This window comes from Tetranychus urticae, chromosome 1 (genome assembly GCF_039701765.1).
Source record: "Tetranychus urticae isolate SD_2017Ah chromosome 1, NJAU_TeUrti_SD_1.0, whole genome shotgun sequence".
Taxonomy (NCBI): domain Eukaryota; kingdom Metazoa; phylum Arthropoda; class Arachnida; order Trombidiformes; family Tetranychidae; genus Tetranychus; species Tetranychus urticae.
This window is the reverse complement of record NC_142958.1, coordinates 9,719,604-9,744,726: the sequence shown is the minus strand read 5'-3', so window position 1 is coordinate 9,744,726 and position 25,123 is coordinate 9,719,604. Positions and strand designations below refer to the sequence as shown.

Here is a 25,123-nt window from a genome sequence, read left to right as displayed (position 1 = left end):
AAGTGTACAATGATTGTTGATTGGCTCCATTTTATGGATAATACAATTAGCTGTTGTAACTAAATGAGGCTCATTATTCAAATGAATGTCTATTGATTTACTCATGAATCACGCTGTTAAACTGAATCTAATTATGAAATTGAAATGAATTTGAAGGGAAGCAACGTTCGTCTATCATTTGCGTTTCCAGAGTCTTTCACTTTACAAGATCATAAACAACTCAACACATCATCTTTAGATGACAATGACGAGGAAGAAGATTAAACAAATTATAATTAGTAAGGAAGAAGAAAAAAAACTAGAAAAAAACTGAATATAAATAGATTAGTAGAAATGATTGAAGCTGATTTATGTTTTATTGCAATGATCATGGTAAGGTAATTAAGAGACTATGTTTAGTTTAATGATGAATTACCTGAGAGACATTTTTTAACCATTTTTTTGGTTACGTGAATACCGTTTGATTAGTCAGGAAAAATTGATCATCCAAAGGATAATTACAACAGTTACCAAAATAGCAACACAATTAACGCTCATTATCCATGCTCATCATAAATGGTCCATCATTTTACCAACTAATTGTTTCAAATTTGCACCTTTTAATGTTAAAACAACGCTCATCAAGCTGACTCAGTGTAACCAGTAACACTAAATCTAATAAAAAAGCTATGCGTACTTCCTGAGAATGGAAATGATTATTCACCAGAATCGGGCAAAAATTAAGTTACTTTTTTACTTTCACGGAAACAATCGGCAAAAAGAATCTTGGAATCTATAAATTTGGAACAATCAGAGTTGATTCCTTAATGCTGATCATGATCCAAATGGATACTGAAACAAGATAATGCAATATGCCATGAAAGATGAAAAACCCATCAATTTCCTCATTTAATCGATGTTTTCTTGCCTGTCAATTTGCCTGACCTCAACTTGGTGTTGAGGTTTGGTTAAGGTGAAAATATCCTGAGCTCAAGAACTAAATTTACCTCAAATTGTATCAAGTAATTGTATTCATTCAGCAAGTTAAACCTTTTTGGTGCTCGATGCTGGACAGACACCAAGAAATATTGCTTTATGATAGTGTAATACCAATGTATAATGATACCAATACAAATCATAGACATAACTGAACATCTAAACGTTTTTTCAACTTTGATTTTGTCTTTTGTTTGAAGAAACTTAAAAGCATAATTTGTTTCGTTTCGTCGCCAAAATCAAATTGTGAACCAGAAATGATATTTGATTGACTTGATCGACATCAGACTTCACAATTTATAAACTGTGTAATGCTATAAACAATGAAATTGGTTCAAAATTTTTGGGTGACATTTCTTTGACTTTTCAATTTTCTCATTGAAAAATGTTGTTTATAGTGAATGTGACTTTCCTTTTTACCAAAAGCTACATGAAACAATCTGTTGATTATCTGGAGGATTAAAAGAGTAATGACATTTGTAACAATGAATTAGATGACATGGAGTGAGAAATAAAATGAAATGAAAATCTGGTTCATCTGATTTTCTTGCAGTTTTCTGTCTACTTTTGCCTTCTGTAATTGTCATTAACTGTTGAGGAAAAGGAAAGCAGAATGGAAAGTTTATAAATTAGACTTTGGGAAATCAATTGGATCAAGTTGAGCTCAACTGAGATAATAGATTGTCAATGAATTCAATATGAAATGAACTTGTAACTTTACCATGTTTCAACAATAATAGAGAAAAAAGTGGACAACTTTTCAACTTAAGGGAATAATCGGTTAAAGAAGATAAAGTCCAAGATGAAGAAGATAGTTGAAGACAAAAGGAGAGATGGAATGATGTGAAAGAGGAAAACAATTGTAACTTGAATTAAGCTTCAAATTATCCAACTAATTGAGTTGGTGGTTAGAGATTAAAATGAAAATCTGATCAACACAAAACAAAACGGAAAACTAATGCTGTTTAACTTGATTGTTGGCATTTGTCAGATGAAATCAAATTTGCTTTCTGAAGAGCAACTCTGTCCATGAAAGTAAAACAATTAATCTGGTTTCTTGTTCAGTTCAACTTGATTATCATTCCAGTGAACAATTATTATCAAAGGAATCAACGGTTTAATCTCAATGTAAATAATTTTATGAAAACGAACCAATCAGGCACAAATTGCTGATAAAATCCTTTTACCTTAATCTGAGTCCAGATTAATTCGTAGCTTCTTGTTTCTTCCCTGTAAACATTTAACCAATTAATCTTTTAATCGTTCCAATAGTAATCAAACTAAATCAATGGCAGCATTCAATCAATTAACGTTTACCGTTTGATTGGACAACCTTTTAATCATAACCTTGTTTTTGTTTGCTTTGTAAGCAAAGTAAATCCATGAAGGAATCCAATGTTTATTTCGATGAATCGTACATTAGAATAGATTTGATCAGCTCTTTGATCAAATTTAATTTCACGAATCAACATTCAGAGTTTATCTAGAATATTGATTGTGATTTACTTGCCATTTGTTAATCAATCCGTGAACATTAAATTAAAAGTTTCTTCGGTTTCATAAAATTGAAATGAAACCAAAGAAACTATTGAAAAGATTAACCTTTTGGTGAAAATGCTTTTCAATGATTCCTCATAACAAAGTTGAAGAAGATTTGTTGATTGAAGAACAGCGAAAACTACAAATCGAAAACTCTTGAATCGAAATTTGATTTTTTGATAAAACTTTCAACTGAATCGACACTTTCTCAAGTTTCCATATTTTCATGAGAAAACTCAAAATCGAAACGTAAATCGATCCTATGAAAAAGTAATAAATTTTAGACCAAATCGAGTAAATCTGTTTTCCAATTACTGAAAAATTCAGATGAAGACAGAATCTTCAGAGTAACGATTTCTGATCAATAACATAAAACAGGAGATTCACTAAATATTACAAGAAACAAGAAAAAAAGAAAATCTTTTTCATTTTCAAATCTCAAATGGCCCTTGCTTTGCGTAAATTGGTGTGTTTAAGTCGAGCTCATTTGAACTGTAAGCCAGCAGTGAAAAGGCAACACAAATGGCATGAACTCAACTAGTCGAACATACATGTATAACGAATATTTCTGAAAAACTCAACTTTCTTAAAGACCAAATCAACTATCGCACCGATATTTGATGAAAACTGAGAAAAGCAGAGACTCGTTTCGTTCGTAACAAGTATGAAGTTATGTAAAAACTATAATCTTTTCATGATGAATGTTTTGTGGATGAAATCAAGAGTATATTGAGATTGTTATGATAGCAAATTGATGAGATAAATAAATTAATTGAAAATAATGAATTTCATTTGGTTCAACTTGAATAGCCTTTTCCATATTTTGCTACATTTTATATTTTGCTTGAGTAAATCCATTGAATGCCAAACCTGATAAATGATTTCGATTTTTTTGTAATATCTTCTTTCAACCAAACAGCCAACAATAATTGTGATCATTGATACAAAAATTGGGTTCAACATGTAACCATGATGAAATGTGGTTGAAGGTAGAAAACAGTAAAAGATAAAAAGTCATCTATTATTAGCATTATTATAATGTATTACAATGTTTCTGGACAAGATAATCTCAAGTTGACCAGAAGTTGACAAGGAAAAAGTCATGTTAAAGTTACTGTCAACACAACATGCATGGTTAATTTAACCCAATTTCAAGTTATAATCAATTCTTGAGTCAACTTCTTTTTTCAAACAATTATCTATATATTTTATCATCATTATCATCATCATCTTAAAGGGATGATTTAAGAAGAAGAAAAGAAGATAAAAGGTTGATTGGAAAGGAGTTTTTTTCCAATTATCAAGTTCATTGAAGGGTAAATAGTGACTCTCAAAGGAGATGGAAACGGATGATGATGAGATGGGAGGACGAACATGCAGTTCGGTTGAAAAATGGTCAACAATGAGGATCGACTTGAACCATGGTTTAGTCTCTATTAACTTATTGTATCCACTTATTATTATTGATTGACTTCAACTTTTCCCTTCGTCCTTTTGATTATCTCATTTCAACTTGCTCTATGGATTTGATGAGAAACAGTCAATGTGATATGGTTAAATTGGATTCCAAATGATTAAGCAAATTGCAATTTGTTTGTGAGTCAAATTTATTATCGATGTTTCCATTTTACGATTGAAAATTTTCTCCTCTAGACTATTTTTCATGATAATGATCGCTTCTTTTATGATTAAGATCAACTTGAGTTTCGCGTTTCATTACATTTTCATTATTTATTAAATGTTGCCAGGTTAAACTTGGACAATTTACTCTAAATCAACTTTTATTTCAATCAAAAACAATTCAATTGTTTTCAATTTATATTGCAATTTATTTTCTCCTCTTCTGATTCACCTTTTAATTGAATTTCGTTTATTGTTTTCTTGTTTTTATTATTACAGAGAAAAGATTCAATGTTACTCTGGACGAGTCGAGGCAAGAAAATGAAACTCAAGATACAATTCAACTGGGAATTGTTGGGAGTGAATATTTAAAGCCGATAATAAAAGTTGATAAAAGTGAATATCATCTTGGTGATAAAGTTGACCTTAATTGTACACTTCCACTTCCAGTCGAGCAATCAAAAGGAAAGATTGATTTAGAATGGAATCTTCCAAGTTCATGGAATATAAGGGTAACTTTTGACTTTTAACACATCGGAATGAAATAAGCATATTTATATACAGTATTGACTCATTAAGCATTAGTTTTACAAACTTCTGTTCCTATCCCGTCATGGTCTTTGGCCTCTACAGTTAGCTAACTAGTTCAGATATTTACATTTCTTTCCAGCTTCTTTCAATCTGAGCTTCGAGAATTATGACCAGAAGTATGTTTAAATTATTTTATATATTACTTTTTCACTTCTCTTGTGTCTACGACCATACCAGACTGAAAACACCGGATCCCGTCCGATCTCCGAAGTTAAGCAGTTTCGGGCCGGGTTAGTACTTGGGAGGGAGACCACTTGGGAACCCCCGGTGTTGTAGACTTTTTTGCTTTTGATTCTAATTTTATTCATTCATTTTTCAGAATAGCTGCCATGCAATTGTGCATGCCAAAGTGTTTCAAAGATTTAATCTTATTTTTTCAAAAATTTTGATTAGTGATTCATTCATTATTAGGAACATTCGTTCATTTAAATGTACCATTGCCATTGTGTAAAAAATGTTTTCTCAAGCCCATTAAGAGTCAAACATGTCTAGTGGACTATGATCCAAAAACTTGAATCTAACAGCACCGAAATAATACAAGAGAATCCATTGTGGATACTCTTGGCCCAGTCACACTTGCTAAAGAATCAAAATAGTTTTGTTTCTTTCATGACTAGAGGCAACTCTAATTCAAGAATACAAAGATACATGTTTGAATAGTAGTTAACATCAAAATATCAGAATATCTGCAAATTGTTCAGCACGCACCGTTAAGACATGGGTTTAATTTTCGAAAACAGAGAAAAGAGAAATTTTTACTGTTAATTTTCGAATCTTGATCGTGAATATCCTCAGTGTAGTGACTCAACATTTACTAATAACTCGAGTTTATAACTTCATGTCAACTATTTCAATCCAACTCCACATTGAAAACAAGATACATGTGATTACTCAATATTGAAACAATTTATACCTGAAGGCGAATCGCGGCAATGAAAATTGATTTGATTTTAATAAATATTTATATTCAGTTGCTGCAACCACTTACAATGAGAAATGTTGATCTACTCTGCTTTTGACTTTTCAAATTGTATTTAACATCTTCTGTTATTCATTTCATCTTTCTCTTGCCTTTGATGTTTTCCCATCTTCCTTTCAATCTTGTTTTCATTATTTTTTGACCTTTTACTTCTTTCTTTGCCTCATTATCTGTTGGCCTGGTTCCGGTTTCAAGAGGAAGAAACAGAAAGAATAAAAGTCCAAGAAAGAAAGAGAAAAAAACTAGAAACAAATCATTTTTTCATTTTCTATCTTTCACTATTAGATGATTCCTTTGAAATAGTTCATACCATGTTCATGATAACTTGAGGGTTTTCATATTCAATTGAAGCTCAATAGCTGCAAGCCTCGATTGATATAACAAGAGAGTGAAAAGGCTTAGCTTTAAAAGGAGACAACAGAGGAAAAAAGGTGATCAACTTGATCATCATTCGCATCATCATAGTAAACAAGAGAAGATGAAAAGCTCATTCAATAGTTTCGATACTTTGTTCACATCATTATCTCAAGTTCCGTTTCCTGTTTTCCTGTTTTTTTCCAACTTTCTCAACCTTTTCTCAGACACTCTTTTCATACATAATAATGATCCAATAATGTTTAAACTGCCATTACTTTGCTTCATTACTTCAACCAAGAAAAGTGTATCAAAAATCATGAGCCAACCGATTACAAAAATGAACTTTTCATTTTTCTTTTTCTTTTTTTTCTCTTACAGTTTTGTCCATACAAAGTAATCAATCATCATGCAAATGATGGACTCTCAATTGGATTGACTTTGATCATCGACAAATGTCATCACACAAATGGTTCAATCACAATCACCTGTAAGGGTGTGTTCAAGTCGACAGATTCAATGGTAAAGAAGCGATTGACCAAAACTTGGCTTGGATGGACTTACTCGCGATCGAACACTTTGACCTTAAATAAAATTCAATTGGCCGTCATTACTTTTGGTATAAAGTTAACTTTAATCATTGTCTAAGCACAGGTTTGCATGACTAGAAATTAAGTACAATTATTGAGTTACAATTGTGTATACAAATGGATACAATGGAAACGGAAGAAAAGATGAAAATGAAATTGAAGTAAACAAAAGTGTAAAAAAAGGTATTGAAACAATAAATGATGAAATTGATAGGAAATAACGAAAATAATATCAACCATTGAAAAGTGTATTATACTTGATAGTAAATGCCGTTAAATGTTGGATTAAATGCAATTGAGTTTTTGTCTTTGAATACAATTTTGAAAAAATGATTATTTTTCAATGAAACCAAAAAGCTGCCCAAAGTTGCTAGTTAACCAATTATCTAGTTGATTATAATTTTTTATATTGTTTTCAATATGTCTTTGGTTGTATAATTAATTTTTGTGTAACTATAAGTGAACTTATCCAGTAACTGGATGAGTTGTATGAAGTTGTGTATAATTGATAACTCATGATATGATATTTGGTTATATTAGTCTGGATTATATTATATATTATCTGAATGAGGTAACTGTCAACTTGATTATTAAATGGTTTGTTTGTGCAACTTAAGAGGAGCACAGCTTTTAATCTCATCCTTTTAGCCTGATTCATTATTCGCGTCTTTCAGCTACAATTTTGTTGACACTCAATACCTCGCACACTTTTGATTGATAATCAAGTGATGAGTTAATTATATCATTTAGCAGTGAGCATAAAGAGTACTTTTAAGAGCTGTTCTCGAAAAGTTGTGTGTCACTAGTTGAGCTACTAGTGAGAATCATCTCTATGAGCTGGACTTGAAGGTGATGGGGAATCGGCCGATTGGTTACCACTGGCAGGTACGCTGTGAGACTGTTGACGAAGTGCTTCTTGCATGTGAATCAGTTGCTCTTGCATTCGACGAATCTGTGAATAGAGAGAAAAATTTTATCATTAATTCAGATGTAATTGAGTGAAAGTTGATGAAAAATACAAATGCTCTTTTCGAGGTTCTGAGCTCAATTAATTTGATTCGAGTTTTTTTCACATTTATGTTTATAATGAATACAAGCCAATATTGATCGATGCTAATGATAATCGACTAAATATTGAGACTAACCAAACTGGAGTTACACTTTATCTCAGTTTAGCTCAGGGAATCATTTTTTTACTTTTGACAAGTTCAATGACGAACTCAAAGTTCAATTGATATCAACTTTACTATCGTGACAGATTGACGTTTTTTTTCGTTGATCAAAGCTTATTTTAGTTTGAAGATCATGGAAATTAGCTCGAATTTTCACCTAAAATAGCAATTTGTATTAAGATTATAATTTGTTAATCTTAATGAAAGTTCCATTGTACTGAACATTGAAATGGACATTTATCATTACTCTGATTGTCATCCTTGTAATCTGTGATTTTGCAATTAAACTTACCTCTTCTTCCTTTAATTGTAATAACTTATCAGCAGGAATTGAGGTGTTTGTTGCCTCGGTTGCAGCTCGAACAGGTATTGGACTGTGAAATTAAAAACAAATGAAGAAAAGTCAAGAATAATGATCATGTTGGCATTAACAGGGAAGAAAGTATTTAAAGGTAAGGAAAGAGTTGGATGTCAGGGAAGGTAAAAACATGTAAATAGAAGAAGAAAAAGTTATTAAAGTTGACAAGGAGGAGGAGAAGGCGAAGGGAAGATTGCAAGATGAAAATCAATTAGATGTAAGTGAAGGTGAATTGAATGAAAGGAGAAGGCAAGAAAAATGTCATGAAATAATATGATATTCTTGATGAATTAATGTATTTATACATTACCTTATAGAACCACTTCCCAGTTTGGTTAAATAAAGAGCTCGATAATTTTCATACAAAACTTCATTGGTTACGTCTTTCAAGTCTTGCATGTGAAGGCTTTAGATGATCAATAACGATGGCAAGATAATCATCAATCGCATCATCGGAATGAATGAAATGAATAAAATGAATGAAAATAAAGAAAACATTTCTCATCATTCAAATCAAATTTAAAGAGGTTAAAGCCATTATCAAGCAAACCTTAACATTGAAATCAAATATCAATAAATTGATTCAAATGTTCGTTTGAACGAAATTCAAATTTCAAAAAGATTTGCTTAACAAACGAATTTACTGATGGTCAAAATTACCTGAGAAAGGTTTTTAATTTAACGTAATCAGAGAACTGTTCATCTTGAATGTCTATCGAACCCCATGGATAAACTCGACCACGAGTTTTACGACCATTTATTTCGATCTGAGTTGTGCTTCCAACAACAGCAAACGGAATGCTATCCTGAAGGTTGATGGTAAACAAATCAAGAGAAAAAATAGTTTTGAATTTCCCATGGAAATGATGGAAAGAACATGGTGAATGAATGAACATTGAGTTTTGAAAGGAATAATGATTATCAATTGTCTGATGTTTGCATAACTTTTGCACTTTTTATGACTTTTGACTGAACAGTTGGAAAAGGTTTTTGTTTTCATGTTATTTTGATATTTTAATTTGCAGCTTTTATTGTTGTTTAATCTAATTAAATGTTGATCAACAAAAGATGAAGATACTTTGTAACCCTTTTCTTTGTTTGCTTCTCATAATGTCAACTTACTTTAATCTCTTTGTCTTTCCGTCTGAAATCTTCATCCTCATCACTGTCACATTCAGGAATACGGAAAATGCTTATCCCATGATCATCCAATTCTTTGAGAACCTGTTGATAGAAAGAAAGAGAACACGAAAAAAAGGGTTAATCATTTACTCGATCAATCAGTTTTATTCTCAAGAGTTTATCAATCTTCAGGAAATTACCAAAAATTGATGAAAAGATGAATGTAATTACCTTTTTTTTAAACATATGAAGTTCTGCAGGTTTAAATGCGTCAGCTTTTGCAATGATGGGAACAAGATTAACCTTTTGGTGGATTCGTTTCATGAACTGAATATCTAATTGGCTCAATCTGTGAAATTAAATTAAATGTTAACCATTAGAAGTCAAATCAACATTAGCAAGTTTCAAGAAAGTGAAAAGAAATTTTCTTTGATTTTCAATAAACTCTATTGATCGTTATGATAATTATGGATTGTGATTGCTGACAAATTGCTATGAAAACAGTTTTTCAGTTCATCACCTAAAGAACTTTTAAAGGGATAATTTTTCATCTCAAGAGAGTTGAAAGTTGAAAAAATGAATTTACATGAAAAAGTCATCTTTTTTGTCTTATCATTGTTGGCAAATACAGAAATTCAATAAAACGATGAAACAATTTGCATGAGAAGAATAAGTTGTTTCAAGTTATGAATAACTTTGCCTTTTGTTTCAACAATCAATGAGATTCAATACAATCGTGGACAATGATTCAATTAAACAATGTAATCAACAGAGTTTAATTGTTGTCGCCTTACAATAATACTATGTATATCTTGTGTTGACAATTATAATTCAACTTCTTGTCAACAGACATTGACTTGGTTTTTTCACATTTGTTGTTTTTTTGCCTATTGTGGGTTTGAATAATGTGCCTGTTAACTGTTGATGAAGATGAGCAAATCATTTAAGATTGCGACTCTAATTAAGTTAATCAAGTTTGGGTTGGAATAAAGGAAAATCTCTTAAAGCAATCTCTCAATTGTAATTCTAATTAGCTAATGAATCTAAGCTTGAAAATTAAAGAGCTGCCAGGTTGACATAAAGTAGGGAAGAGACAAAAGAGGTAAATGATGATCATGATAATATTGATGAAACTTAAGATGTTAATAATAAAAGTAAAGGATGATGAGCGAGAAGATAAAGGTGATGGGAAAGATGAAAAGTTGAACAAAAATGGAAAAAGTGGATAAAAAAGATTAGCCTAAGGGAATCCAATGGGTAAAAGGTTTGAGATGAAACTCGAAGAATCATGTAAAGATGAAGATTCAGAATTTCTTATTTTTCTTCTTCATCTTCTCTCCATTGTCAAGCATCACTTGAGGTTAAAATTCGTCATCAATTTCCATTTGTTCAACATCATTTTTCATCTTCATTATGAGACTTCATAAGTGAATGATAATGAAAGTCGAGAAACAAAAGGTTAACATTTTGCTTGAATCATGAAATTTACAGAGATTTAGAGAAACATTTTCAAGTCAATAATCATGATCATCATGGATCATGTAAAAGTTGATGCTAATAAGATGTTGAATTATTGGTGAAACCTTTTCCTTTTTTGCAGACATTCTGTTGCTGGTTTCTCGACTGGCTTGTTTCTGATTCATTCAAGGATCCACCATGTTTACCTGATAACAATTGTGTCTACAAATCAATGAAACCAAAGCAATCAAGCAAGACAATAGGAACAAGAGATAGAGAAAAAACAAGAATCTAAATTATTTCACCATCTCATGTAACTCAAGAGGAATCTGGTTAACATTTACAACTCTTTTGCCTTCTTCTTCAGTCTACAAACATTTCTTCTTATTGCTTCTAAATTGACCATTCTTCATTGATCACCATCATCTTCATCATCATCTACCTTGTTACCCATTTCAGTTTCCTGTAATCACATCGCTAACATTGATTACATTGACTGATTCCTTGTAACCAGATTGTGTTATTCCCATTAACGTATCAATAGAATCATCTTTTGCTTTGTCAAACATGTTGATACCAAAAATGGTCAACAATAACTCAACGGAAAACAATGCATCAAAGTAACAGCAACATTTTTACCAATCAAAAGCATCGGTAACACTTATTAATCATTTAGACACTGGACAGTGTCCATTAATGGAGAAGTCTAATTTTCTTGACTTCAAATCAAACTCATTGTCAACTTTTGAATCTTTGATCAACTTTTAGATTATTTTTTTCAATTGAAATTGCAAATTGAAATGATAAAAGTTACTTGAAATGTAAAATGAAATTTTTCAACTTTTCCCTTTTAATAGCTTAAAGTGTATTTTGAGGAAACATTAGCAACAAAGTATCAACTAAATTAAACTTCATGTGAGATCTCACCATGTTTATATCATCATTATCATGAGGTTGATGATTGATTTCAAGTGAGGTTTAGAGTAACAAAAAAAGAAGAGGAATATTTGAAAGAGATGAAGGGAAAAAATGCTGACAATAGCAAAAAGCCAAAGAAATGAAAGACTCATGTATCATGATGATGTTTTTTAATATAAAATAGATTGATAGAGGAGATTATTCATTTACTTTTCATTGAAAGGAACCACAAAATTGCGTCTTGTTTGCATTGGAAACTTGGTATAATTGATAACAACAATTTCTATCTTCATCATCTTCTCCATCTTCATTCCCTTCCTCCACAAAAGCTTAATATCAATAGATAAAAAACCAATTCTGTATTTGGATAAACCTTTTAACATTCACATCATCTTCACCACTTCATTGTATTAACCTAAAATACACACAAAAAGACAGCACTTCATATTGAACCTTTAATGTCACATTTTGTGACTTACGATAATAATGATAATCCAACCAGAATCATTCTGATCTTTGAATTAATTCAAGAGGCAAAACTTTTCAGGTTAAAATTGAAAATAGGTAAAAGGCTTCAGATAATCAATCAACTTCGAATAATGAACTTTTTCTCAAAATTCTTAATGTAAATCAGCAAAAAGATTAGCATTTTTAATGTTGAAACAAAAGCTCTTGAAACATGATCAACATTTGAAATGAAATTTCATTTACTCACACTTTTGCTCATGATGTTGAAGGTAATGAGAATAATGAATTATACTTGAAAAGAAATGGTATTTACCAGGTTAATCAGAGTTTACATGGAAGTCGGTATTAATGGAACTGTTATTATTAAGAATGAAGATAAAACTATTGACACGTTCATCCATGTCACCATAAATCATGATAATATAAAGACATTCAACTAAATCAAACAAAATATATCATGAAATATGAGGATGAAAAGGGAAGCAAAAAGATTAACATTTATTTGGCTGACAGAATTGAAGTAAAAATATTCAACTTATTCAATTCCCAGTTATTGGATATTTTTATCTGTTGGTCATTCCATATAATTCCCATGAAACATTGAGAAGAAAATGTTGAGATTGAAAATTATGATAACAGTTATGATGGAAAAAAAGCTTTTGGAAAACATTTCAGTAAAATGCTATAATAATGAGAAGGTAAAGGCAAAAAGTGAAACTTATTTAATGATGATTAGCTAATTTCATGTTTCATGTTTTTTCATTATCATTATCATTGTCATTATCGTTAGTTTCAAGGAAATTGAACTTTTTGTTTCCTCAAATATCAATTTACATGGAATAAAAAAGGCACTTTGGAAAAGCATATTTAAATAAATTACTGCGATTGTGAGGAAAGGGTTGAAAGGTAATCTGATTCTGATTCAGTTTTTGTTGCAATAAAAATGATAGCAAATGAGATGAAGCTGAAAATTACAAAGTGAATGACAATATTTTATATTGTTGGTTACACTGGCAGCAAAAACAACAAAAGGATGTGACAGTTATATCAATAGAGTATCATCATATGTTTATCATTGTATTAAGGAAAATGATTCATTGAGTAAAAGTTCCGTAAATAACAGATAAACACTGAAAAGATATCAATCTTTTGACAAAATGAAGAGAACAACGAAAAACAAAAGTAAAAATATATCAATATCAATGGTTGTAGTTAATGTTATTTTTGTTCATTTTTTTTTCGTCGAGAAAAAAATGTAATAAAAAGACGAATTATTAAAATGAACTGAAAGAAACTTTTCATGAAACAGATTGTATGTTCAAATTTAATGATGATAACTGACTTAAATTGAAATGAAAAGACAAGATAATCAATGTAAGTAGCATTATGGCAACTGTGCTTTTCACTTGTAAATCATGGTAATCAAGTCAATTGCACTGGCATTGATTTGTTGAAACTAAATCAATTTGGATCATTAAACTGAGTAATTGGAAATTTGTTTTAACATTAAATTTTGAATAATGAGAGACTTGCAACTTTGGTAAATAGTTTGAAGGGAAACTTCATTAGGATGAAATTAACTCAAGATATTGAAAGTATTCAGTTGTTTCCTTCAATGTCAACAATGATGTAAAAAATGGTTTAGGAGTGAAATTTTTTCAAACTTTGAGTTGATCTATAAAGATGAATAGATTGAAAGAATTATAGTTTCATTACTTCATGAAAATTTCATTTCAATAATCATAACTGTGAATATCAATGTTAATCTGGTGTTGATCATTTCTAGTTATGTGTTTAATGGGTCAAGTAATACAGAACTATCTTGATCAGTTGATCTTCAAATGGTTCATTAATCACTTGGAACCAATTAAACATCATGCATAATGAATAGTCATTTCACAATCGAAGATGAATTTCAAGGTTTGTTACTAGTCGAGATCAGAGCAAAAAGATCACTTTTTCATTTTTTACAAAAAAATATTTTTAAAATTAAAAGTCTAAAGTAAAAATAAAGTTTCAATGTTGCTGAAAATGCACAATATTAGGAATAAATGAGCAAATCAGAACTCAGATTTGATGAATCATGACTTAATTAAGTATTGATCCAAACTAGAAGTCTTGAATGAATCGAAGACTAATTTTCGAAATTGTCAAAAAATGCAATAATCTGCTGCTTTAAATGTTGTCCAGAACTTTTGAAAATTTGAATTTCGATTTCAGATCAAGTTCTGAATCTTTGTGTTAAAAGTGAAATCATGAGAAATGTCTAATCTATTTTTTCGATTGAATATTTGGAGCCTTTTTCTTGAATAGTTTCTTCGAGTTTAAGGTTATTTGCTTCCAAGTTATCGTTTGAAATCTCTTGAGGTGAATCGTCATTGAATCGAGATTAGTCATGATCGATTTATATTGAAATGAAGTTTCTTGAAAAGCAATTAATCAAAATTTCAATAAAGTAGAGTGAAAATGAAAAGCGTAACTTGTAAATTCAGAAAAGTTTTTATAACTTTGAAGACAACTTTCATCTAAATTTGATTTTGCATCGATCGATGGCATGATAGATCAACTCACGTATCGCTGAATAATTATCTCTAAGACAACACTAGTGACACACTGCCTAAGCAATAAGTTGTCAAATTATATCACCATTGACATGGCGAAAGGAGAAAAAATTAATATAAAAATTCTGCCAATGTTTCTATGGAAATAAAATCTTGCTAATTAGTGCTAATATTTCATGTATTTCAATTTTTTGTCATGATGATGGTGAGGGAAAAAATGTAACTTGAAAGGATTTATTTGACTGATTAAAAAGAAATGTGTCAACAATTGGAAAAAAGTAATCCATCAATTTTGCCTGAGAAAACAATCAAAGTTGAACTCATCTTTTCCTCATTTTTCATCTTCAATCTAATCTGCAAGCTTTAGCCTTTCAGGATAAATCCTTCACCAGAAAAGTGTGAAAACTTACAACAAATAAACATAACAAACCAATGGATAAATATGTAATAATGCAAAGTGATTCAAATTGAAAACTAAAATGTTGCATAAGGCATGAGAAAATTGTTATACTTGGAAAAATCAACAATTTTTATGTCCTTTTTGCAGCAATAAAATACTGGTCAAGTCGTTCACACATCAAACAGATAATAATAGAGATAAAATTCATTGATCAATGATGAGTGTTCATTTTAACTAGCAAATATATTTTATGCTCATTTCTGTGGGTAGCAATAATTTGCTGGTGAATAAAGGGAATCATTGAAACCACGAAACGCTTGTAAAATGTTTACTGCCATTTGGTTGATGGTTCAACATTACAACTTGTATTGTCTAAGAGTTTATTTTCATCAACTGATTCTTGGTCATTCTCATGAAATAACATGAGCAAAATGGAAGGGAAAAAAATGAAAGAAATAGGTTAAGTAAGTCAACTTCTCAATGTTGTGTTGAACAAGAAAAAAAAGCAAATGTTTATGATGGCGTAGCTCATAAAACAAGGCAATCTACTAACTATACAAGTAGATATTTTTAGTTGACAAACAATTGACTTACAGAGAAGAAGAAAGAATCAGAATGAAGATGATATGAGAGGATGATGAGGATGATGAAGCGAAAACAATGTAACAAGAAACAACTTTGAGAGTGAAAAAGATATAAAAATATAAAATCAAATATCATGATGGGTTAATGTTGAACTTTTTTTTACTAGTTCAACAGTGAAAAGTTATGGACAATAACAAGAAACCAGTTCAAGTTTACAATTAAGTTAAACATTATGGTCTCTCTGTGAGCATTAACAATGAGAAAATATTATTATTTCAACTTTTATGTTTTTCACCACTTTTTTTTGTGCCCAAAACAGTTTCCTAGAAATAGTAATTTCAAAGTTTACCAAATTTTCATTGAGACTTGCAGCCAATAATTTACTGAAACGTCTTCAGAAGAGCTTCGAAGTTGAAGCTTTGAATTCAACTTTTGCCTTTTCAAACTTGAATTTGGTCACAAAATGAATTCGATGAATGATGAACTGATAGCATTTTTTATCCCATTAATGCTCATTCACATTTTACTGTTATACTCATTAGTTTTCACATTTAATTGTCATTTAGATGTGAAAAAATGAAACCCTTTTTTACACTTTCAAGTTTTCTTTTCAAGTTTTCTTTTCAAGTTTTTCTTTTCTGATGTTGTTTGATAAAAGTAAATACAGTTGATGATCATGATGATAGAAGAGGGTAAATGATATTCTTGTATTAATAGGAGTTAACAGTAGTTAACATGATGTAAGTGAGTTTTCATGGTGCAATGAGAAAGCCTTTTAAGATGAATTAAGACAATTATTTGATAAATGGTTAACATGGAAACAGAAAAAGAAATTAAATTCAATTGAATTTTGATAATGGCACTGAATATCAGAGTTTCTCTTTGTTTGTCTTTTTCCTCATCATCATCATGTCTCTTTTTTTGGGTGTAAAAAAAGTGGTGAAACAAAGCAAAAAGAGTTATGATAAAACAGGGAAAAATGAATTTATTATTATCATAATAATAATAATCACAAAGAAATGTTTTTATCAAGAAGAAAAAAAAGTTTCTCCTTTTTTGTGATTACAGTTTTGATGTGAGTAAAAAAGAGTTGGAAAGCGAGTGAAAAAATATATATTTGTTGCATTAAAAAGCGAACAAAAAATGATGATGAAAATAAAAGTTAAAGGATTGTGATAAATTGTTGTGAATTATGAACAGTTTTCATGGAGAAATCGATAATCGATTCCATTTTTCCTTTGTATTGTTTGAATAATTTGCAAGTTTAACTTGGAAAAACTCGAGATTCTGTTTATTCAAGTTTCGTGTAAATCGCAAAATTGATTGTAATTTTGTTCGTTTTGGTACAAAAGGCTGAGATATAATATCTTAACAATGAATTTTCATGTTGATGGAAATTCTGATGGTTAAATGTTTTCTTTGAATGCAGAGGGAAAATCTGAAAGAATGAATTTTCCTGTCAACTTTTCCATTTGAAAACCAATTATTACTTTAAAATGATATTGTTTTATCATTATTGGAGTTTTCAATTTGTAATGCTTTCTGTTTAAATTCATGATCAACACACACTTAACCCTTTTCATTATTCAGTGAAAAGGTCCTTGAAATTATCCCTGTCAACTTGAATTTGAATTCAATTTGAAATGTTGAATGTTCACCCAATGGGACTGAAAGCAAGATATTCATCAATCTTGAATAATATTGATTGAGTAAAATGTGAAAAACTGTTTACTAAATGAGAGTTAAAAGGTTTTTTTACATTTAAGTGTTTGTTAAAAGCAATGAAAAGTGAACGATATAATTGAATAATTAAGTTTTTGTTATTAAATAAAAGCAAATTTAAAATAATTGAGTTTGAAAATTTCAATCTGCATTTGATTTCCACTCTTTACCTTTACATTCACTTTTACCGGCATTTCAATTTGAAGGCGGTTTTATGTTGAAAAATGTCAAATACAAAAACTATTGGTATTGAGTTGTAATTTGTTTTGCAGGAAAAAGAATTGAATCGATCATGAAAATCAGGAGAAGAGAAGAAAAGGTAAAATTTGGAGTTGCCATCAATTCTCAAGTTGATGTTTTACTTTTCAGTCTTTTACTTCTTCTATGAATTGCATGGTTCGAAGGTTAAGAATGTTGAGAATAGTTAGGATAATGATTGATAGATTGATAAAGTTCAGGTAATGACGGTCAAGAGAAGAGCGAGTTCCCTCTTTTCCCCAGAAATGGTCAGCTGAACGATATCGAGTATTGAACAAATATATAACCATAAATCATAAGTGAAACTTGAATGTGTGTTTCTGGTTCTTGATGTGTTCAGATTCTGAACATTTTGCCAATGATAATATTGTCAGAGAGATGCAATAAATCTTGTTGAATCAAGTTGAAATGTAATTGGGAATTTGAATCAACAAATATCAAGTTTGAATAATTTTGACTCAAAAAAATGATGGCAAATCAATTATTGAATCAGCTTTAGAGAAAACACAAATTTCCATGAAGATTTGAAAACACTGAAAACAATTGAACAATTTTCTCATTTCAGCAATTTTTCATTTCTATTTTTTCTCAACTCATTTTTGCTTGTCTCATTGGAAATGGAACAAAAATTAGACATGAAAAGATCTAAAAGTGTGAATATTGAGTAAACATGAATGAAATGGTGATAAACAGCTTATTGGAATTGCAAGTCAAAATGAAAATGATGAAAATATGAAAATGAAAATTTGACTAAAAATGATTTTGTTTATTTTTCTTGTTCTTCTTGAAATTTTTCTCATTGGAAAGGCAATTTAAATACCAAGTTATCAGATTGATTCTGTTTATTCATGGATATATATTCATAAATGTCTAGTCAATGCTACAGATGAATATGATAAAGCCATGGAAAAGGTAAACAAATTGTTTGGTAAAAGTAAATACAGAGATGAAGAAGACTCTGAATATTGAACTAAAAGTTTGAGTAAAACATTTATTTTTATATTTAAAGGTTTTAAAGCATTTGGCGAATCAATTTGAGTCAAAGATTAAGATTCAGTTTCAGGTAAAGTGCCAAAAATGATGCCACTTATAGCTGAGTCAATATAAGTTATTGAAGAAAATGTTGATTTCTATTTACATTGGTTAATCATTTTGATTAGCAATGGAAAGTTGGAAGTTCAATGAAATAGAAATGCATTTGAATGAAAGTTTCATCAGGAATTAAGAGAAGAGCTAAATTATGATTGGGAGTTGAATGTTGATAATGTTCAAGTTTATCAACAAATCGTTTGGTTTAGTGGATACAAAGTGATAAAGGTTTCAAATTGTGTTTGGTTGTTAAATTGGTAAAGATTTTTTAGGTTATCGAGTTGATGAAGAATCGATAAAAACAATAAAATGTTTCTAATGGGTTAGATGAAAGGCTGGGAGTGATTCTGATTGAAATTAAATTGGGAAACGAGAAGCTGTTAAAGTAATTGTCAAACCAATCAAACAGTTATAGCTGATAATAATCGTTGACTTGTATAACATCAATGATTATTTGTCTTGATTTTTGACAAAAAGGTTAAGAAGTTCAATTGAGTTTAAGTTTTACAGAAGATGAACAAAAAGTGATTTATGGCAAGGAATTAATCAACTTTTTCTTGAAAATTACAATCTATTTTGGTTGATTAAATTGAAAATGTTCATTAATGAAGCAAAATTTGAAAAGGAATGATCTAAATCGTCATTAAATGATCAACAGATTTTCAATCTTGAATGGAATGGTTAATTAACGAGAAATTGGAGAAAATTTTCAATAGAAAAGTCATGAGAAATGATAAACCTTCTTACAAATGTAAAGGTAAATTGCGATTTAAACCTTTCATGTAATTCTGAGTTTTATGTTCTGATTCTTTCAACAATTGGTATTGATGAATCTGGAAAAGTAACAAACTGATTTATAACATTAAATATTGGCAAGAAGATTAGTCGAGAATAAATTAAACCAGCAATTAACAGTTTAACTGAGTGAACATGATCAGGGAAAAATAAATAATCGGATTAACTGAGAGTTAAATTCAATGAACAGAACAAGATATAAATGATATTGAAAGAGAGAAAAAACGAAGAGAAATAAATCTTATTACAACTGAACAGGAGTTGAAATGAAAGATTGAATTAATAATTTTGCTGTTGATAAATAATAATAATCCTCAATCTGACGGTTAACCATTGACTAACTTTGTTAGGTTTCAAATTGTCAAGCCAAATATTGGAAATGATTAAAAATGGTTAAATTGTGAGTGAAATATGGATGAAAATAAGCCAATTAATATTGACTTCATGGAAGCAAATATTGTAAATCAATTGGCGAAAAGATTTGAATTTTCTGCTCAAAATGAGCGAATCAAAATTAACATAATTACAATGATAATTCCCAGTGATTTCATTTTCGGGTTTCAAAAAAGATTAACCAGAAAATTGAATGTTTTTACTTTTTACCAACAGTGGTTTTGCTTGATAATAAACATTAATGAAATGTAACCCTGTTAAGGTTGATAATAATAGGAAAAATAGGGAAAAAGCAAGTCAGATTAATATTAGAATCAGGAGAATCGATTGTAATTGAATTGAATGTTCAAATGAATAACAAGTAATACTCCTTTTTTCACTCTAATATCAGCCAGTTTCTTCTGGTGAATATAATTGGATCCAATATTGAGCTTGAATTAGGTTTATTCTTGAAACCTTTTTATCTTGTCTTTAACTAACAAGATGATAATACTGTTAACAATGTCATATTGTTAATGGTAAAGTTCAATTTGTAGCTGATTCTCGTTATTATAGAGAAATAATTTCATCTCAATTATTATTCTAAGGTTACCTGATAAAGTCATGATAAATTCATTTGTTTGTATAAATCATTGATCTGAATCAATGAGCTCATTGAATTTGCGATTAAATTCATTTGCTTGTCTAATTTGTTTAATTTGATAAAAGTCAAGTTATGCAAATTCAAAGTGAATAATTAGCTGATTATCTTTTGATAATATTCAACGAATTATGATTCAATGAGAATGAATTTCTTGATTTTCCAAGTAAATAGTTTAAACCATTTTTTATAGTCTATTTGTTTTATCGAGTTAGAGTGAATAAAATGATTGTTTAAAGGTGTCAAATGAATGGAAACATGGAAAATATTTGGAATGATAAAAACTGGAATCACAGGGAGTTAAACTTGAACAAGAGTTTTTTGGGAATGTAAAAAATAACAGTTAAAGAGTTAACGAGGACAGAGGTATATTTTAATGTTATCAACATGTCGTTTGTGATATGTGCTGAGAATTGACAAAATGTTCAATTTATATTCTGATGAGGAAGATAAAAGTGGATACAGGAAAATGTTGAGAAGAAGAAAGATGAGAATCGAAAATGTTGGACATTTCGATTTCGTTTCTTTGGCTATTCACAGTTTCACTCAGTGTGCTGATAAATCAAATATCCTTTTCCAATAAACTAGCAGCAGGGTAAAAGAAGGGAAGAAACAACAATATTTAGGTAAAGAGATGATGATGATAAGGTTACAGCTCATCATCACAATGAAGGGTGAGAAGGAAGACAATTTTTACTCTTGCTTTTGCTTCTTGTTCAGGTTAAATACAAGCAGCAGGGAAAAAAATTATGATCTCGATTAAATTGAATGGTTTACTTTGGTATAAAAGTTTACTCTTTTTTTATTCTTCCCTTTCGTTGACTCTATCAGTTTTCCTGGAATCGTTTTTATCATCAGCTGAGCAAAGCATTTCAATAGATGCTCTATCTGTGTGTTCAGTCTTGAAACTGGAAACTTTTCATTCAACAAATAATATTATTCGAATCATGATTGCTTTTTTTATTGAAAATATTGCACATCAACATTCCCTGTATCATTGATATTACTATCATAACTATTATCATTATTTTTATTATCATTATCATTGTTATGGTCAGTTTACTTGCATTTGATTTTATCAGCTTCAATTGATTTCACTGAATGTTGAGAAACTCAATTTTGTCAATTAAAATTTGATTAATTTAAAGTGGAGTTAATCAATCAAATTCATTTTTTTTTGTTCTTTCAGTTTTTATTCTTATTATGCCTTTACTTTTCAATAAACGGAACACAATTAATGATCAGATTGATTGTTGAAATGAATTGTATTCCGTTGGCATGAGAGGAAGGAAGGAACTTGAATAATCCATTTAAATAGAGTTGAGTCAATGTCTTAGAGTGTAAAATATTAATAAAAGTTTGAATATTAACTATGAATTGTGAATAGGGAATAATGCTGATAAATAATGATGATGCTTATAATTATTAATATTATCATAATTGTTCTAACAAATTAAGAAAGTGAGAAAAGAGACGGAAATCAATCAAAAACAGGGTATCCGTTTCAATTAATATTCAGAATTAAAGAGTGAAAACATGAAACTCTGTGAAACCATTTTGACGTAAAGTTATTCAAGAATGGCAAAAAGATAACAATTAATAATGAAAATTAACAAAGTTTGATGAATGATTATCACAAGTTTATCCTCATTAATTATTTTCAATTAATTTGTTAATGTTTAAGATAATTTCAGTTCAAGTTGAAGCTGGTGAAAGGCCAATTCATTAGAGTGTTAAAGACGGAAATTATCATGTGAAGTCAATAGGAATATAATTTTTAGTATTGTAGGAGAGTAACAATTAAAAGACTAATTACAATCAGATGAATGATTGAAAATAATTACAAATGATAATCGTTTAGATTTGAAGTCAGTATTGGATGTTGTAGTGACATCTATTGTAAATTATTGCCATCATTGAGTACAATTTTGTTAAACATTAAATTTATTTGGTTAATTGAATGATAAAAACTAAATTACCGTATCGGCGCACATAATGTCACGGGGCTTCAAAATGGGCTCGCTCAAATAACAGCACTTTTGCTGCCCATTTAGACGCTCATGGGCTATTATTAATGATCACTTTGAGCTTTTTCTCGACCGATTAGCAGGGAAAAAACTTGATCTTGTGAATGCATTTCTATTAGTGAATTGAAAAATTTAAAATAATAATCAAAATTTCTCTATTAACCGATCAATTTCGATTTTTACAAATTTTTCCTTTTCTGAGTTAACGCATGCTCAGTGACGCAAATTCTCACTTATTACGAGCGAGCTCGATCCGAGGCACCGTGACATTATGTGCGCCGATACGGTATGTCTGTAGTTGATTCAAAGGGACAAGGTGAATCTTAATAGTTCAGTTAATTATCTCATAACTCAGTGAGTTATTAACCTTAATTAAAATGAAGAGTAATATCTGAAGGTTGAAAATTATTCTTTTGCTTCACTATTAAAGTCACATTAATAGTAAATAAAAATACCTTTAGTTAAATTAATAAAGTTGAATCGATAAATTACTTTTCAATATGCAACTCAGAAATGAAGAGTTATGCAAAGTTTTCTTGAATTTTCATGATTGATACGGCTTTTGGTTTTTGATTAAATAAATCAATCAAATTTTAGCTGAACGTTATTAGTTATAATAATACATGAAATGGTTTGAAATTAGTTTCTTGGTATTAGATGATTAGCATAATGACTGGCGCTCTTTTCAGGATAACATTTCAAGATTAATCGGAAAATTTAGTAAAATTGACTAACAAATGTAAATAAAATATTAAAATAGCAAGTAAAGTAAATTTATAGTCACATTAATAACCATGTTGATCATTTTTGATTCAATCATCTTGAATAACTTATAATAATGGTAACGGGCTCATAGTCTTGTCCTGATTGGGATATTTCCTTTTGTGGATCAGGGCAACTTTTAGAGGAGGCTAGTAATGTTGCTACCTGAATGTCAAGTTTTTGTTAAAAGCAATTTGGAAACAAGCAACATAATTGGATTGATCATTACAGTTAAAAATGAGATCACACAGTTGATAGAAAAAGTATTTTAACCTGAATGAAATTAATTTAGCTGGACAATTAATTTCCGAAACTTTGTTGTCCAATATGAGAGACTAACTAGAGACAAGTTTAATGACTTGAAGATGTATGTCAACGGGTTTGGGAAACTGTTTTCAATGTGGGCCGTAAAATGTTCTGAGTTGATATTAATCAAACCAGATTATATATCAGATACCAAAATATCGTGATTTATGGCAACTTGATTTGGGTAACATTTTTAGGTTAACTTGCTTGGAACCAATTGTTTCAATTTTAAAGTTAAGCAACTCACCCTCGGCCAATAGGGGAAATGAAATATAAGCAGCAATGAACACGATTGTCGATAATGTTTTTTCGATTCAGTCCTGATTCATCTTTGAAGTATTGATCATACTGTTCATCAATGAACCCTTCAATCGCATCAAAGCTGTTTTCAGTATTCAAAGCATCAGCGAATCCAGGTGTGTCAACAATGGTTACTTTGAGTTTAATCCCTTTTTCAATGATATCTAATTGTTTCTTTTCAACAACCATTGTCCGATTTAAAAGTTGTTCAACCGGGGGATTAACTCGATCTTTGTAGAGATCAGCCAAGAATAAGCAATTGATTAGTGTAGATTTTCCAAGTCCAGATTCACCTGAAATATAAAAATTAAATTAAATAAGTATAAATAATGTCTAATATTATAAATGTACAATAGTGATGTTTACACTGCATCTAAATTATATGTAATAAAATTATGACTGATAAATATCATTTACAATCTATCATTTTCAATACTGCTTGATGAAACTAAATCTCATATCTTGATTGTTTACCTCGGCGATGATTGTATAAAGCATAAGTGGCAGAAAAGGATCAATATAGATTAAAGGGTGTAATCACATCCAAATAAGAGCAACTTGAAGGTAATTGATAGAACTCAGTAAAAATTACAAATGAATATTACGTACCAACAACCATGATCGTGAAATCAAAGCCTTTTTTGGCATATTTTCGGTGTAAATGATGTGGTAAGGTAGCAAATCCAATTTCAGATCCCTGAAGAACACAAAGATAAAAAACATTAATTATGTGATAATGAATTTTCTTGAGTAACGCAAACAAAGAGTTTAGATACTTACAACTCCAGGCATCTTGATCAATTCAATTCAATAAGCAAACTTTCTAGACAATTGACAAATTGTTGGAAAAAAGTGACAAACCCAAAGCAAAACAAGAAAAGATCACTTGTAAAAGAAAAGTAGATCACATTTGACAAAAGATTAAAGATTTCCGTTAAGCGAATGATTAGAACACTGGTTTAAGTTGAAAAAATGAAGAGATCAATACCAAATTCAAACTGAGCGGAATGGTACGCGTTTCAATTTAATGACACAGTTTGCTCAGCGAGCAGATGGGTTCACCAGGTAACAGGGATGATGATTAAAATGAATGTTTATCGATTGTATAAACTGATGTTGAAAGTATTTATCATTTAAAATA

General features: G+C 29.8%; 2 protein-coding genes and 1 non-coding gene across 3 annotated transcripts in view; 2 read left to right on the top strand and 1 right to left on the bottom strand.

Annotated features, from left to right (window-relative positions):
- The window catches only part of LOC107370047 (uncharacterized), a 12,778-nt gene extending 5,353 nt beyond the window's left edge, over positions 1-7,425 (top strand). Inside the window, exons 2-3 of the mRNA XM_015938020.3 lie at positions 4,414-4,646; positions 6,440-7,425. Coding sequence (XP_015793506.3) covers positions 4,414-4,646; positions 6,440-6,706 — 500 coding nt within the window. The 3' untranslated portion in view covers positions 6,707-7,425. The remainder of the gene's footprint in view (positions 1-4,413; positions 4,647-6,439) is intronic.
- Positions 4,886-5,004, top strand: LOC112539676 (5S ribosomal RNA). Its single transcript, XR_003083659.1, has one exon. It is a non-coding gene; the product is annotated as a 5S ribosomal RNA (ribosomal RNA).
- LOC107370116 (septin-1) lies at positions 6,673-25,123 on the bottom strand. Its single transcript, XM_015938100.3, has 9 exons — positions 24,763-25,123; positions 24,592-24,679; positions 23,930-24,275; positions 9,532-9,649; positions 9,301-9,402; positions 8,839-8,984; positions 8,489-8,584; positions 8,113-8,194; positions 6,673-7,600 (listed from the first exon to the last, which is right to left on the bottom strand). Exons 1-9 carry the CDS (start codon positions 24,772-24,774, stop codon positions 7,463-7,465), a joined length of 1,128 nt encoding a protein of 375 aa, XP_015793586.1. The 5' UTR covers positions 24,775-25,123; the 3' UTR covers positions 6,673-7,462.

Bases quoted from the DNA above. Each gene is read 5' to 3' on its own strand.
- LOC107370116 (XM_015938100.3), bottom strand. The intron at 9,403-9,531 runs GTAATTACATTC...TTCTATCAACAG, and splicing joins TTCATATGTTTAAAAAAAAG to GTTCTCAAAGAATTGGATGA. The intron at 8,985-9,300 runs GTAAGTTGACAT...ATCAACCTTCAG, and splicing joins GGAAAGACAAAGAGATTAAA to GATAGCATTCCGTTTGCTGT.